Here is a 16,828-nt window from a genome sequence, read left to right on the forward strand (position 1 = left end):
CGAGGTCAGGAGTTCGAGACCAGCCTGGCCAACATGGTGAAACCTCGTCTCTACTAAAAAATACAAAAATTAGCTGGGCGTGGTGGCGGGCACCTGTAATCCCAGCTACTTGGGAGGCTGAGGCAGGAGAATTGCTTGAACCAGGGAGGCGGAGGTTGCAGTGAGCTGAGATCGTGCCACTGCACTCCAGCCTGGGTGACAGAGCAAGATTCCGTCTCAAAAAAAAAAAAAAAAAAAAAAAAATTCAAGTAGTGAGATATAGAGCAAGAAGCTTCAGTGTCCTTTCACTCCCCAGAATTTATTGCTTTCTGCCTTGATTAATGTTTCTGTGTCTGCTAGCAACTCTATTAGACAGTTATTTGAGGACAGGAGGCATAGCTGAGTCATCTTTATTCCCCTAAAATAGGCATTAATAAACAATTACTGAAAGAATCAATCAGTTTCAAATCCCTTAAGCCTGCACATATTACATTTTCAGATGACAGTGAGAGGGTCTATTCAAGAAAAGTAACATTTCTCCAGGAGGACTGGTAAAGGTATGTCAAACACTCTCCTCCCACCTTCATTAAAGAACAAAAAAAAGCATCTACTTCTAGGTACGTGAGGCTGCGGCGTCTGGTTTCTGTTTTAGCAGGGTCTCAGAAGGAAATGACTTTTCTCTGAAACTGTAGACACCCCACCTAGCTGTGGCATTGTTAGGCCTCAAGGGTAAACAGGAAACTTCCTGCCTTGGGCCCTTCATGTCCCTCTCCCAGACTATTAAAGAGACTGTTAATAGGATGGTAAAAGGACAGCTGCTGGTCATAAAATCAGCCCATTCCTTAGATCCTTAGAGAACGACTAAATCCCTGCAAAGTCAGAGAGAAAACCTTGTCCAGCTCACGCCAGGTGAGCCCACCTAGCTGGGCTCCTGTTACAAGGTTTCTGGGCATGATGAGATCTAGTGTGAAGGTTAAACTGAGACTGCCAGAGCAGTGACATCACACCTCCTCTGTGGGGTGTGAGTCACCTCTTCCAGTAGAGGAATAATCAGTCCTGATTATCCCCCAAAAGGAGGCAAAGAGGAGAGCGAAGAACCCAGTGCTCCTACCTTGGCAATAAAGAGCTGAAACAGGACCCCAACACTTCCTGCACACAAGGTGGAAGACTCTGGATTTGCAGCTGTTGGCAAGGAGAAAGGGAACAGTTTCTGCCAACTAATGGGAGGGACACTAGGGCAGGGGTGATCATCGTTTGCCAAGAAGGGCACTCGGTGTCTTGGCAGAAGGCAGAGGGCTGCCCTGATCTGTGTGTACATTTTCAGAAGCATTTGACTCTGGACCAAATTCTCTCAGCTGTCCTCGTGCTGGGGCGATGGATGGGAAATGCTTATTGGCCAGGCTGACCAGAAGCTCCAACAGAGGGTGCTGGGGCTCAGCCAGGAGCTTCCCTTCAGCTGGCAAGTTTAGCTGTCACGGTCAGAGGGACTGTGTCAAAATTCCAATTCTCGAGGCTCTCCAAAAGCTGCTTATGATTACCCATCTGTTTTGAAGAGTTTCTGCTTACTGGATTTTTTGGCTTAAATGGGAAATTAAAGAGGTGATGGATGATACAGAGCCAAACTCTCATCTGGCTCAAGGAATGGGCAAAAGTAGCTCAGCAGGGGTCAATGATCTTACTACCATTATAGTGATAGGCTTATGACCAAACGGGGGCCAGGAAGCAGGGCAGATACCATTTCATTCCACCTTGGACTTACGTACAATTTACCAATTCCTGCCGCCGTGTTGGCGCCTCTGACCCATGTCTACTGATCAAGTAAGCAGGCACCTGAGAATGGCACAACAGGTGCCTTATCTGCCAGATGTCACTGCTTTCCCTCATTGAAAGGAAAGACCACCTAAGTTACTCCCAAGAGTTGCACTCGGTGGAGGAGGAGTTTCTTCTAATTGCTGAAAACAGGAGAACTGGGTATTTTCTCCTAAAATCATACATTTAAGCCTCTATATTAGCGTTTAGACTGGGGTGATTCTGTTGTTTAAGGCAGTTCTTAAGATCTTAGAGCAGAAAGGGACCTACAAGAGACTGCATCGTTCACCACCACCCCCTGAAGAATATCATCATTTCCCATGGTTTCAGAGGTGGTAACTAAGGTTCTGAAAACTCTGCCAAGGCACATGGCTGGTAAATGGGGTTTTACTGAGAGGACTAGAATCCAGGGTTCCTGATGCCTTCTTCTTGCCCTTTTTTCCCCCAACTGATTTATATTATTTTAATTTTTTAAATTATTTTACTTTTTGCCACAAGAAGGGAACAGCATGGAAAGATTTGTATTATTTTTATTTTCTACTTTTTTTGAGAGAGAGCCTCACTCTGTTGCCCAGGCTGGAGTGCAGTGGCGCAAACTCAGCTCACTGAAACCTCCGCCTTCCAAGTTCAAGCAATTCTCATGCCTCAGCCTCCCGAGTAGCTGGGATTATAGGTGTGTACCACCATGCCCAGCTAATTTTTGTATTTTTAGTAGAGACAGGGTTTTGCCATGTTGGCCAGGCCGGTCTTGAACTCCTGGCCTCAGGTGATCTGCCCACAGATCACTTGAGAGCTGGCATCACAAAGTGCTGGGATTACAGTGTGAAACGTCGTGCCTGGCCTGTATTATTTTTAAAAAGGCAATTCATTGCATGTATAACTGAAAGAAGTTTAATTTGCATATCTTTGTAAGATTTTTTCATATAAATAAAAATACATGCACAAATCATAAAAAAAAACATCAGAAACAATGTCCCATTTGGAAAAAATGGTCCCACTTTACTACTGCCACTACACTGTTCAGGCCTGTATCATCTTGTGTGGACTGTTACCAGCCTGTCAGCTAATGCCTTTGATGAAATTTACACTTCAATAAATTGACATTTAAATTTACACACAGGTGAATGGTGGGTTTAAGACTGTCTCTGCTATGTTGATTGACTAGACAGATCCAGGTGTATTTTAGACTTGGAATAAGACAATCTTCACTTACAGAGAAAATAGTTATCTAAAATTTGCCCTAGCCAGGACCAGAAGGGGCTCTCTAGTGGCTGATACTTCTCCCATTGCTGACCAGCTTTCAAAGAGAAAGAGAAAGATTATAATGGACACAGTAATGATCCCAGGGCAGCAGAGGCAGTTCCAATGTGTATTTTTACTTTCAGACCCCTGGGTTAAGTTGGCTTCCAGCCTGTCCCTGGAGAGTCCAGGTCATGTCCAAGGCAGGAAGTTGCAATGTAGGAGTAGTCCCAGGAGCCAGTAAGTCAGGAAGTAGCCTAGAATGTATCGTGTGACTGGAGAACAGGTTTTCCAGTGATACAAAAGTCCCATGATAGGATTTCTGGGGACCTTTTGTCCTGGTGGGGAGTCCTCTGCAAGAGGCTTCCAAGGCACAGTCTTTAAGGATCTCAACAGCGGCTCTTGATCCTGAAGCAAGTGAGCTGGAAACCAGTACATAATAGGAGTGGAGGAGCCCAAAAACCTGGTGAGAACCTAGAAATCATGAGAGGGGAATATCCAGACATTTACTGGAATGTCACTGACTCAAACTGGACCAGCTTGGGGACTTCTCTACTGCTGGGTGAACTACGGTCCCGTGACTAGAAATGTATTACACTGGAAAAGAAATTGAACACAGCTTAGGATCTGTCTTAGAAAGATGTATGTACAGCAGACAGGCATCCTCCATGTTACAAATAAACATAGCTACAGACTAATTACATTAATTACTATTAAAATAATGGGCCAATTAATACTAGAAACTCTATGGGGTCTAATTTTAGCCCAGGGCCTGGACTCTAAACTCTGTGATATTGATTTGGGGATTGGGAACCTGAGGTGGTTCCCTTATCCCATGGGATGGCAAAACAGAGGGAAATGGGCAGAAGACCCATTGCTTGAACATTCTCTCTCCTACTGGAGTTCAGAAACAAGTTTCCAAATGGCCTCCCTCAGCTAACCTGGAAACTTTAAGCTTTGCTGGCACTCATTCTACGATTTAATCTAGCTAAAAACACAGAATGCTACTTTCTATTTCCTCTGTGTCTCTCATCCATACAGCTTGGAGAATTTTAGAAACAGCCAGTGTGCGACTCCAACAGGAAGAAACTGCTAAGAGGTCAGTATGAGGAAAAAAGACGTCCCCAGGGTGGGGCCACAGCCAAGAACAGAAAATCAGATATAAGATCAAACCCTTCCCATCCCTCTCTATCACCACCGCCACCACCCAAAACATTGGTTAAGGTATCTCCTCTGGAAGTTGGGGGCCTGCCTGAGTTGAGAACCTCCAGAAGTCAACAGTCAAGAACCAATATGGATATAACTGTGTATTAGGGAAAAAGATCCCAGAGATATCCTGCATGCTTATTACTGTATCTCAGTCCAATTAGGTCCTTTCACAACCCTCGTGTTTTTGCATATGCCCTTCCTTTTACCTAGAATGTTTCTCCTCTGCTTCTTACATGGAAAATCTCATTCTGCAGGACCCAGCTGAAATATGATGCCTTTCTCAAGTACTCCAGTGAGTTACCTACTTCTTCTTTGCCTCCATAATACTTTATCTGCAAGGCCGGGCGCGGTGGCTCAAGCCTGTAATCCCAGCACTTTGGGAGGCCGAGGCGGGTGGATCACGAGGTCAGGAGATCGAGACCATCCTGGCTAACACGGTGAAACCCCATCTCTACTAAAAAATACAAAAAAATTAGCCGGGCGTGCTGGCGGGCGCCTGTGGTCCCAGCTACTCGGGAGGCTGAGGCAGGAGAATGGCGTGAACCTAGGAGGTGGAGGTTGCGGTGAGCCGCGATCGCGCCACCGCACTCCAGCCTGGGGGACAGAGAAAGACTCCGTCTCAAAAAAAAAAAAAAAAAAAAAAAAAAAAAAAAAAAAAAAATACTTTATCTGAGCTTTAAAAAAAAAAATCTTGCCGGGCGCGGTGGCTTGTGCCTGTAATCCCAGCACTTTGGGAGGCCGAGGCGGGTGGATCACGAGGTCAGGAGATCCAGACCATCCTGGCTAACACAGTGAAATCCGGTCTCTACTAAAAATACAAAAAATTAGCCAGGCATGGTGGCAGGTGCCTGTAGTCCCAGCTACTCGGGAGGCTGAGGCAGGAGAATGGCGTGAACCTGGGAGGTGGAGCTTGCAGTGAGCTGAGATCGCACCACTGCATTCCAGCCTGAGCGACAGAGCAAGACTCTGTCTCAAAAAAAAAAAAAAAATCTCAGGCCGAGCGTGGCGGCTCACGCCTGTAATCCCAGCACTTTAGGAGGCTGGGGCGGGCAGATCACTTGAGGTCAGGAGTTTGAGACCAGCCTGGCCAACGTGGTGAAACCCCATCTCTACTAAAAATACAAAAATTAGCTAGGTGGTGGTGGCAGGCGCCTGTAATTCCAGCTACTCGGGAGATTGAGGCAGAAGAGTCGCTTGAACCCAGGAGACAGAGGTTGCAGTGAGCTGAGATTGCACCACTGCACTCCAGCCTGGGCAACAGAGCGAGACTCCATCTAAAAAAATTTTAAAAAAATAAAATAAATAAAGTAAAATAAAATAAATCTCAAAATAGCACTCCCCTTTCTATCCCACTGTACTATAATTTTATGTCAAATGTCTGTCCTCCTATTTATACCATGAGACCCCCCCAAGGCAGTAATTTTTTTTTTGTTTTTGAGATGGAGTCTCACTCTGTCGCCCAGGCTGGAGTGCAGTGGTGCAATCTCAGCTCACTGCAACCTCCGCCTCCCGGGCTCAAGCAATTCTCTGCCTCAGCCTCCCAAGTAGCTGGGATTACAGGTGCCTGCCACCACGCCCGGCTAATTTTTGTATTTTCAGTAGAGACAAGGTTTCACCATCTTGGCCAGGCTGGTCTTGAACCCCTGACCTCGTGATCCACCTACCTCGGCCTCCCAAATTGCTGAGATTATGGGTGTGAGCCACCGTGCCTGGCTGTAATTTTGTCTTATTCATGTTTCATCCTTAGAGGTCTGACCCAGAGTCTGGCACAAAGAATAACCCTAAATAGTCATTGAATGAATAAATTCAGTATGGATCATTCAAATGGGAGATGTTAGCTGCCTTCCCTGTCCTTAGCCAAGGGGTTTTGCCTGTATTCACATCCTTATCCCAGTCAGGAATTCACCTCACCTGAACATGCATGCACAGACCTCCAAACAGCAGCAGCACTGCAGCGTGGACCACGTACACAAATACCTGAGGACTGCAGAATCCAAGATCGGGCTTCTCTAGGGTCTTATTGTTCTTGCTCCTTTGCAGCCCAAGTGTAAGGCAGAGCCAAGGGTGGGTGGTCATGTATGTCCAAGTTGCCCAGGCAACCAGTATAGCCACTGGTGCAGCCAGTAGAAAATTGGGCACCTGCTTGAGCTCATAGTATTTCAAAAAGCCAACATTCCAGTAGACATCCTGGATATAGCTGTATATTAGTGGAACATCCCAGAAGCACCAAGGCGGTTCATTTCCCTCTGCAATCCGGTAGCCCTTGTCTATAGCTAACTGTACCAAAGGCTCAGGAATGGGGCGGGCTGAGCCTGGCAGACAGAATTGGGTGTAGGCATAATACTGAAAGAGTGCAAAGGGAAGGCCAAGTGTGAACACCGACAGAAACAGAGAGGCCATCAGCTTAAAGAGCTGTCTCAGAGGATTCAGCATCGTAAGAGAAGAGAAAAAGCCTTGGCATTGAGAATGCATGAGGAAGCCAACACTGACCAGCCCGTTGGAGCGTACCCCAGTGGCAATGGCAAAGAGGAGTCCACTCGTCCAGACTCGGCCCCTCTCCAGCTGCCCCATGGCACTGAATGTCAGGAGGGCAAACAAAGCTTCTGAGTAACCAGCTGCCAGGAAGACATTGGCAGGGCTGAGACAGAAAAGCAGAGCTGCATAAAAGGACTGGCGGGGACAGTGCAAAACCAGACAACCCAGGTCATGAAGTGCAACTGCAGCCAACATGAAGAACAAGAAATTGAGTGATGCTACCGAAATCAGCAGGCAACTGCGTAGACTCAGTAACCCCCGTAAGGGTCTCAACAGTTCAGTCCCCATCAGCAGGGCCAAGGGGAAACCAGGAAAGAAGGCAAAGTTGTGCTCATACAGGTAGCCATGCTCAGCAATGAACAAGAAGTGTTCAGCATCCCAGCGAGACAGGCCGCCCAGAAGACCTTCCACGAGTTGGTCCACAAAGCCTGAGGGGGCCAGGCGAGGAGGAGAGAAGGCTTCTGCCTGGTGATCTGGGATGATGGCATTGAAGAGGGCCTGTGGAGTAAAGAAAAACCAGAATTTTGGTTCAGTAACTGGAAGAAAAGAATTGCCATTTAATAAAATGAGGAAGAAGGCCGGGCTCATGCCTGTAATCCCCACTTTGGCAGGATGAGATGGGAGGATTACTTGAACCCAGGAGTCCATGACCAGCCTGGGCAACATGGCAAGACCTTGTCTCTATAAAAACTAAAAAAAAAGTCTGAGCACAGTGGCTCACGCCTGCTATCCTGGCACTTTGGGAGGCTGAGGTGGGAGGATCATTTGAGCCGAGGAGTTTAAGACCAGCCTGGGTAACGTAGCAAGACCTTGTCTCTACTAGAAATAAAAAAATAAAAATTAGCTGGGTGTGGTGGCACATGACTGTAGTCCCAGCTACTTGGCGGGGGGTGAGGTAGGAGGATTGCTTGAGCCCAGGAGGTTGAGGCTGCAGTGAGCCATGATTGTGCCACTGTATTCCAGCCTGGGTGACAGAATGAGACCCTGTTTCAAAAACACTCAGAACTCTTCTTGAGGACTGAACCCTGGACATGTTAACATCTGAAGGCTAGAAAGAGGATGAAAATCCAGCAATAAAGAAAAAAAGGAACAGTCCGTGAGGTGGCAGGGAACCCAGGAGAGCATTAGAACCAAGGGAAGAAAAGGAGTGATCAACTCTGTTAATGCTGCTGGTAGGTCAAGTAAGATGGGGGCTGAAAAGTGACCACTGGATTTAACAATGTGAAAGTAACTGTGACTTTGACAAGGGCTACTTCAGTGGAGTGGAAGAGAGAGAAGCCTGCCTAGACTGGGTTCAACAGAGAATGGGAGAAAAGGAACTTTGAGGAGTTTTGCCATAAGGGGAAGCAGAAAAATGGGGCAGTAGGTGAACGACAATGTGGGGTTAAGAGAAAACTTTAAGGTGGGAGGTAAAGGTTTGTATGCTAGTGGAAATAACCCAGTAAAAGGGTATGCAGGAGAGAGGGGAGAATTGCTGAGTAGGCAAAAAGGGTACAAAGGTAGAGGAGCCAGCCTTAGAGAAGAGGACGGACGGTTCATCCAACCTTCAGTACTGAAAGCACAAAGGTGCAGACATAGGTAGGCTGAAGAATGTGATGGGCGCATATATGGAAGGTCTCTTCTAATGCCTTCTATTTTTCTGAGTTGTCATTTAGGAAAACAAGTTGTTACATGTTACATGTTTTTCTCTTTCCTCAAATCTCTAACACCCTTTCCCCAGAACTCACACTCAAGTGATAGACTCTTTTTAGGACACTGCACACATCATCTTCATTAATAATGAAATCACCAGGCAATCAATAGAAGTAGTGCTGGGAAGAGTGACAATGAACCAGGAGCTAAAACCGTCAAGGACTAGCTGTCACTGACAGAGATGACAGCAGCAACGAAGGGTAACTTAGGGATATAATCTGATGGCTTGAGCGTTGGAGGTAGAGGGATGATAATTAAATCGCATTTACTGTTAAATGTCTTTTTGCTGGCCGGGCACGGTGGCTTACGCCTGTAATCCCAGCACTTTGGGAGGCCAAGGCGGGCAGATCACAAGGTCAGGAGTTCGAGACCAGCCTGGCCAACATGGTGAAACTCCGTCTCTACTTAAAATACAAAAATTAGCTGGGTGTGGTGGTGGGCGCCTCAGCTACTTGGGAGCCTGAGGAGGGAGAATCATTTAAACCTGGGAGGCAGAGGTTATAGTGAGCCAAGATCGCACCTTTGCACTCCAGCCTGGGGTGACAGGGCGAGACTCTGTCTCAAAAAAAAAAAGTCTTTTTGCCCTATTAGATCATCAGCTACTTAAGAGAAATGAGACCATGTCTTTTTACACGTACCACCTAGCACAGTTCTTGGAACGCAATAGGTACTTTAAACATTTTTGGTGGTTGAATGAACTGCCTAGAGGAAATATACTGTTTCCAAAATTACCACCTGAGCCGGGCGCGGTGGCTCAAGCTGTAATCCCAGCACTTTGGGAGGCCGAGGTGGGCGGATCACAAGGTCAGGAGATCGAGACCATCCTGGCTAACACGGTGAAACCCCATCTCTACTAAAAATACAAAAAAAAATTAGCCGGGCGTGTTGGCAGGCGCCTGTAGTCCCAGCTACTTGGGAGGCTGAGGCAGGAGAATGGCGTGAACCCGGGAGGTGGAGCTTGCAGTGAGCCGAGATCGCGCCACTGCACTCCAGCCAGGGGGACAGAGAAAGACTCCGTCTCAAAAAAAAAAAATAAAAAATAAAACAAAATTACCACCTGAATTAGAACCCAGCTGTCCCGGTTCCCTATCCTGGATGCTGACTTGCAGCATTGCTCCTTTGGTTCTGCCAGTAACCCAGCTGATGCTGGTTGAGAGACATCACTGAGTAAGTCTCCCTAGACTGGCAACAGGAGCATAGCCCCATTTTTAAGGCTTTTTAACTTTTTGGTCAGTTTCCTTATCAGGCCACTTCAAACAGTAAAAACAAACAGGACAGGAGTGACAGTCACAGATAAACAGCCCTAGCCTGCAGGTGGACACGTTTAACTAATCTCGAAACCCAGCAGAGTCTGCTATGCCTTATATAGTGGGGAAGGAGAGAGGAAAGTTTCCACAAAGGGACCAGTTATGAGCCTCAGAGAGAATGGTACAGGGATAAAAGGCACACATCATTATGTGAATCTAACACCCCTAGGGTGTTGACATACATTCAACAACATTTATTCATTTGTGAACATACTGAGCTAGGCACCAAGCACTGTGCTAGGCAGCAAATAATTCATATATACATGATATTTTATTAAAATGTGTATCAAGGGGAGCCTCAGAGGGAAAAGGGAGCTGCACATGGGCAAGTGCACTGAAAGTTGTGTGTGGGTGAGGCAGGAAGGGGAGGCACTCGGGGGAACAGGGGGAACCATTATATATCCAGATGGTCTCAGGACTTGCACATTGCCATGTTTCTCCCACTCAACTGATACAATGCTCAGTCTCCTAGTAGGGGGGACACAGGGCAATACTTTGAGCTGTCCCACCCTATAAGCATCTCTGATTACGGAACATCACAGTCTGTTGGAGAGACCACTAGCTCAGGAATTAGGAAACATGAGGTCAAACTCCAGCCCTTCTCTATCTTGCTATGTGGCTTTGGGGATGTCACTTAACCTTTCTGGGCCTCTGCTGCTTCATGGGTAAAACAAGATTAACAGACCGTGTTTCTAAGATTCCTGACCACTTTTCAGCTCTAAAGTCTATGTCTCTGTGGTTCCAACCACACAGAGGGGCACACCTGAGAGGTGGAAAGGAGATGGGGACTCTTCTTATTGCCTAGTCCAGTCATGTAGCAATGGCATGTTCAGGACAAAGGATGGGAGACCGACCTGCAGCATCAGAGTCAGGATACGGCAGCTGACTGCAAACCTCAGCACCTCCTTCCGGGATGGGTCCTGGGGCCACATCCTCTTACCACCAGGAATTCAGGGGTGTTGCTACCAGGATTGAGCTCCCTCAGGCCTGTAAACCCCAAAGGAGGAAAATGTCACACATCGAGTGAAAGCAAATTCTTGAAAGCATTCTTCACTGGAACCTCCCCTCTCAGAATTACTATGACAAACTTAACCAACCACCTAACTTCCCAGATGAGGGGAAAGCATCTTTTTTTTTTTTTTTTTTTTTTTTTTTGAGACGGAGTCTTGCTCTGTCGCCCAGGCTGGAGTGCAGTGGCGCAGTCTCGGCTCACTGCAAGCTCCGCCTCCCGGGTTCACGCCATTCTCCTGCCTCAGCCTCTCCGAGTAGCTGGGACTACAGGCGCCCGCCACCGCGCCCGGCTTATTTTTTTTTTTTTATACATTTAGTAGAGACAGGGTTTCACCATGGTCTCGATCTCCTGACCTCGTGATCCGCCCGCCTCGGCCTCCCAAAGTGCTGGGATTACAAGCGTGAGCCACCGCGCCCGGCCGAGGGGAAAGCATCTTGACAGCAAATGGGTTCAGTAGGTGTCACTTTGAAGCGCTGAATTGTCGTCGGTAAAGTTCCATACAGCTAAGCAAGTAGCTGGAAAGCTAAGGTCACAGAAAATCTTTTAAAGCCTATTGAATGCACTTCTGCAGGAACTAAAGATCTGGGTTCAACTCCTGACTCTGTCACTTACAAGCTCTCATTAGTCCCTCTGAGCCTCAGTTCTTTATATAAAAAATGGGAGCAGACTTTTTGTTTTTTTTTTTTCCTATCTCACAAAATTGTCATGATGGTGAAACAGACCAAAGTGTGAAGTTCTACTCAAATCTGTGTTGTGGTTGCTATTATTTGGTGTGTGCCCTTTTCCTCTTGCCCAGAATAATAAACTAGGTCCCAAACCAGAGTCCCCAAAGTGGGGCATAAAACCATACTGGAAGACCATAATGACTCCACACTCTAGCTTAGCTCTCTGATGTGTGTTCAGCTGGTCTGTTAAATTAAGTGGGGAAGGAAAAGAAAACCACCACTCAGCAGGACCTCAGCCAGCTCACACTGCTGAAACAAACTGAGGGTGAAGACAGAGTAGACTACCAGGGATGGAGAAAACTGTTATTTGCCATCTCTTTGTTGGGATGGTAGCAATGTACAAACAACCGCAAAGCCACTCTGAGACAGGGAATGCACCTTAAGGCATCTTTTATAATTCCTTGGGCTAAAAGAAGTCATAAAGGCTCCTCAAGAACTTTCAAACACCAGCCTGGCAAATTCAAAAGGAAAGCAAAGGCATCAGAGGCAGCTCATCAATTTGGGATGAAGAACTATGCCTAAAAGGAAAAAAAAAATTTGAACTGAGAAATTTAAGGAGGAGGGCTGGAAGACTCTTTTTCTTCTCTTATCTGGCGAATACCTAAAAAACCTGTATCACTTGTTTCTGGAATTCTCTGATCCTCACTAGACAGTGTGCTATGCCCTCATTACATTCTGCCTATTGCCGTTATTGCTATTGCTTATTTAAGTTGCTAACGACAGGGGCTTTACATCACAACTATATGCCAGGGCCTAGAACACAAACAGGCATCTTAAACCTGTGTTCTGAATGAATGGAAGTGGTAGGGACAGGATACAGCATCAGCAGTTCACTGACTCTAGATATGAAATCACTGCCCCAAGTATTCTTCCCACCATATCTCATGTCAAGAGCAAGACGACAAAGTCACAGAAGCCACAGGAAAATAAAATTTCCCCAGAAAGGGAGCCAAGTTGGCCAATGGCAACAATACTCTTTCCTTGGCACAAGAGGGCGCCTGCTGCTTACTCCACCGCCAGGAGGCCTGGAGGAAGGGAGGGGCCCCCAATTTCACACCGGTTGGCTCACGAAAATTCAGTTCAAAGACAAGCTTCTGAAAGCCCCAGACAGCAACGGTAGTTTGTGAATCTAAACGTTTCCAACGTATGACTCGCTGAATCGAAAGAAATCACGGAAATGGGCATACCCAACCTCACACGGCTACTCCTCCCCTATCCTAGGGCGAATTCACTCTTTTTTCCTCTTCCTTGGCTTCCCACGCGCATGCAGAAGAGAAGCTGGGATCAGAAAAGCACTTAACCCACCTCTGCCACTTGACCATGCTTGCTTTCTTCCTCTCCTCTCTCGAGTCAACAAGCTTTAGCCTCAGCGACTATAGATGTGTGTAGCCCACACTTTGCTTACAGGTAAACCAAGTAAAAACAAAGCTAGTCAATTCTCCCTCTCAGCTAATTGCCCACCTCACTTCCCAACAACCCCTTTGCCAAATCACAGACTCTTAACTGGCAGGACACTTACAGATCAACTAGTTTCACTCTTCAAAAATTTTCCCGTGAGATAAATAGGCTCCAGAGATCTCATCAGATACTGTGAGGCCAGTATAATTACCATCGCCATTTTATGGGTATGGAAACTGAGGCTCACTGGGGTCAAGTGACGTACCCAGGGCTACTTAAAGAGGCTGTCATGTTTTTTGCTTCTTAAACCTCACGGTACCAGCCCGCATCCCTCGCCAAAGGGTATGCGCCCATTCCGAGCCAGGATTATGACTCAGGTCACCCAAACGCCTAGCCCAGTACTTCCATGCCACAGCCTGCCCTTGCTGGCTATGCTTAGGGTAGTTGGGCCCTATCTGAGAATCTCGGACATCCTGTTGAACTGCAGCTCTGGACCCTCTGAGTAAGACCAACACCCCCTGCGCGGGCTGGAGAAGTCGCTCTGACCCAGGGTCCTCAGAGCCAAAGGCCTCGTGGGCCATCCCCAGATAGGGGCTGCCTTCGGTGAGCCCAGCCGTGTCCGCAGCCCGTTTCTGGCCGGCTCCTTTGGGACACAGTCCCTTCTGGGTACTAATCATCTACGCTCACCCCAGAGGGGCCACAGCCCAAGGACCACTCCCGAGGGAGCCTACGGAACTCCACCAGGCCCCAGGGCCGGAAGCAGGCGAGGGCAGGAGGCTGGAAAGGAAGAGGCGGTGCCCGAGGCTGTTATGGCGGAGGGGCGGGGCTCCCCGCTTCTCCGGGCCTCTGTCTCATTTCTACCGGCCTCCATTTGACAGCTTCCCTCCCGCCAGAACTCCAGGGCTCCCAAGCTGACGCCGGGTCCTCAGCCCCTGCCCGTCCCGACCTCCCCGGCGGGGACCGAACCTCAGCTCCTCCATCCGGGGCCCACGCGGCCCGCGCCTGCGCGCTGGCTCCGCCGACGGCGTCCCCGCCCCGCTCCTGCCCGGACTTGGAGCAGCCCCGCCTCCTTTCGCGGCGGCCATGTTGACTCCGGGCGAGCGGGGTGGGGGCCGCTGCTCGGCGCCTCGCCTCGTAGCACCTTCCCACCGTGGAGACACCTGAAGAGTTCTCTCGTACTTCGCTGTCCTTCAAGGCCCCCCGCCACCCCGCCTTCAAATAGTGAGCCGAGGCTGCTGTCTCAGAGTCAGTGCTCTTGCCCCAGTTCCCGCTGACGTTCACTGAGTTCCCGGCGTGGGCCGAGGCTCTTGTAGTCGGGGGCTGACTCGCAGCCTCTTCACAGAAGCCAGAGCCGCGCTCTTCCTGCTGTCAGGCAACAACAGCTCAGCACAGGGCCTGACACACAATAGATGTCCTCTGAATAGCCAAAGAAAAGCATTCTTGGGGTTTCTGTGGCCGGCAGCGGCACCCTGCGTCTTGGGTGTGAAGAAAGTGGGGGATCCCCCTGATTTTCCCCACCTCTAGCTACCAGAGACCTTCTGTCCTACTTCAGTCCTCAGCCCCACCTCAGGTGGCTAATGAGGATGGTGAGGAACACCTCAGAGAACACCCTCCAGGGCCCCTTTCACCTCCCTCACCCAAGCAGTTTCTCTCATAGGAAGTGGGGCCAAAAAAAGAAGAAAAAAAAGAGGCGAACTCAACAAAACTGTCTACTGGGGGGAGCGGCCAGTTTGTACCCTTGTAACGGAAACTGTTAGAACAACTTTGCACCCTCCTTAAAGGAAACAGATGATAAATCCTTCTCCGTTGGTGGATTTCTTGTTTCTCAGGATTCCAAAGCCTTATGTGGTTTCAGTTATCTGCCCTCCAAACGAAGCCAGGGGCCGGGTTAGCTTCTGGCCACAGCCTGGCTCAGGGAGGGGTTTATCTTCTGCAACAGCTACTCATGTGGGTGGGAACAAAGAGATGGTTGCTACCTCTCCAGGCGAAGACCAGCCCACATCAGTCTGTGGGGGCCTGGGACTGTATCTCTTGACTCTTTATAACTCATTTCAGGCCCTGAGACCTAAATTGCCTTCAGATATTTGTTGTGTGCAAGGTGGAGAAAATGCAAAGCATATTTAGTCGTTGTGTGTTGGAGAAGGGGGAAAAATGGAGTTTCATGGCCCTTCCCCCAGGTTTTTCAGTGCCACGCACTTGTTCTCAGCTCCAGAGGCCTGTGAGTAACGTGGCAAAGCCTGGGGGCACACTTGTGACTGGGGCCTAAGGCTGTGACTTGAATCTCTAGAAGTCCACCATGAGGCTCCAAGCAGCACTCTCTGCAAAGACAAAACTGAGAAATGAACTGTCCTTGCTCTGTAAATTCACAAGGGGAAAAAGACATGCATTCTCAGGGCTCCCTCTGTCCACATCAAATTCTCTCAAAAATCTATTTGTAAAAAGGCCAGGGGTCTCTAAAGACAAGTCAATGTTTTTTAAAAGCTCAGCTGTCACCCTGTAGAGGTAGAACTTTATCCAGATTTTCAGCTGTACTTTCCTGCAATTTCTCTTTTCCTTCTCTGCTACCCAACCCCCTCCTCTTCCGCTCTGTTTCCTGTTTCATTTTCTGACTTCTGCTCTGACAGGAAAACAAGGAAGCTGAATCTTGTGCTCTCAAAGCCCTGACTCCCTGGTTTCAGATTGGAAGAAGGCTAGGTGGGATAGGAGGGGATTCTGGGGCTCCAAGCCTTTGAGTAGTGGCGGAGGCAGCCTCTCAGTGTTCTTGTAGAGTCTGCAGCTAAGATGGAGCCTGCATCTACCCAGGGAGCCAGCTGAGCCACCAGAACTGTGGAAAGCAAGTGAGAAAGAGCCATATCCCAGGCTCCAGAAAGACTCCACACTTCCCAGCCACTTCCATTAAGAAGCACATATCCCACATCACCAAGAAACAATATCACATACAAATCCCTAACCAGAACAATGCAAGCAATGCATTACTATTGTAGAAGCTTAGGATTTAAGAGGGTTACATCATTTCTGTTCTTTGAACTTGCCTGGCTCTGCTCTTGCTATTTTCCCTGCTTGAAGCACTCTACTTCCAGACCACCCTTTGGCTAGCCCATTATGTTTGGGTCTTAGGAGAGATGTCACGTCCTCAGAGAGGCTTTCCCTGTACTATCCCATCAGTCTGTTCTGTTGTTTTTTTTTTTTTTTAAAGATGAGGTCTCACTATATTGCCAAGGCTAGTCTGGAACTCCTAGGCTCAAAGGATCCGCCCGCCTTGGCCTCCCAAAATGCTGGGATTACAGGTGTGAGCCACTGCGCCCGGCCTCTGTTTTCTTCATAGCACTTACTGCCATCTGCTTGTCCTGTCCATGAATTTTACTTGTTTCAATGTCTGTTTCCCTATTCTGGAATGTAAGCTTCTGAGTGTAATGGAGGAGCAAGGGCTTTTGTTCACCAATGTATTTCCAGTGTTAGAACAGTGCCTTGCACACTGTGTGTCTTCAATAAAGATCTGGTCAATAAATCAATTTCTTTAATCCTATACCTATACTTTATGGATGAGGGAGCTAAGGATCACAAAGGGGAAGTGACTGGCAAGAAGTCACATAGCTAGTGGTAGCAATGGGACTTGAATTCAGGTCTCCAGCCTCCCAGGCTGGTTCTCCCACTCCACACTATTTTAATCTTTCACAGATTTACCTCTTTCCCTCTCTTCCTTTTTTCCCATATGACTAAGAGTCTTTACGGGCTGTGCTAAGATGGGCACACCAAGTCTTAACAGCTCCGACCTACTCTTTCCTCCATCAAATTCCTATCTTATCCGTTTGATTTGTTCAACAGTACAGGAATGCCTACTATGTGATGGGATGAAGATGCAACACTGAGCAAGACAGAAACAATCCTTGCCCTGGTGGAGATGATATCTACCTCATAGGATT

General features: G+C 48.0%; 1 protein-coding gene across 11 annotated transcripts; it reads right to left on the reverse strand.

Annotated features, from left to right (window-relative positions):
* Window positions 1-2,656: 2,656 nt before the first annotated feature.
* Window positions 2,657-14,810, reverse strand: PIGV (phosphatidylinositol glycan anchor biosynthesis class V). Of its 11 annotated transcripts, none has more exons than XM_055261189.2 (5): window positions 13,027-14,806; window positions 12,813-12,907; window positions 10,625-10,757; window positions 6,148-7,269; window positions 2,657-3,501 (listed from the first exon to the last, which is right to left on the reverse strand). In XM_055261189.2, the coding sequence occupies exons 3-5, from the start codon at window positions 10,700-10,702 to the stop codon at window positions 3,220-3,222; spliced, it is 1,482 nt and encodes a 493-aa protein (XP_055117164.1). In that variant the 5' UTR covers window positions 10,703-10,757; window positions 12,813-12,907; window positions 13,027-14,806; the 3' UTR covers window positions 2,657-3,219. The 11 variants fall into 11 exon arrangements, 10 of the variants coding, with proteins under 10 accessions (XP_055117164.1, XP_063487562.1, XP_063487567.1 ...); XM_063631492.1 differs by having other exon boundaries at window positions 13,593-13,887; XM_063631497.1 differs by having other exon boundaries at window positions 2,657-3,624; window positions 13,027-13,885.
* Between the last annotated feature and the right edge of the window lie 2,018 nt (window positions 14,811-16,828).

This window comes from Symphalangus syndactylus, chromosome 22 (assembly GCF_028878055.3).
Source record: "Symphalangus syndactylus isolate Jambi chromosome 22, NHGRI_mSymSyn1-v2.1_pri, whole genome shotgun sequence".
NCBI lineage: Eukaryota > Metazoa > Chordata > Mammalia > Primates > Hylobatidae > Symphalangus > Symphalangus syndactylus.

What these genes read in the sequence shown, in the direction of transcription:
- PIGV (XM_055261188.2), bottom strand. Translation starts at nt 10,702, where the DNA reads ATGTGGCCCCAGGACCCATCCCGGAAGGAGGTGCTGAGGTTTGCAGTC. An exon ending in TCCTGACTCTGATGCTGCAG is followed by an intron (nt 7,270 to 10,624) that starts GTCGGTCTCCCA and finishes TTTACTCCACAG; the next exon opens with GCCCTCTTCAATGCCATCAT. An exon ending in GTCTGTGCATGCATGTTCAG is followed by an intron (nt 3,502 to 6,147) that starts GTGAGGTGAATT and finishes CATGATTTCTAG; the next exon opens with GTTCTCACCAGGTTTTTGGG.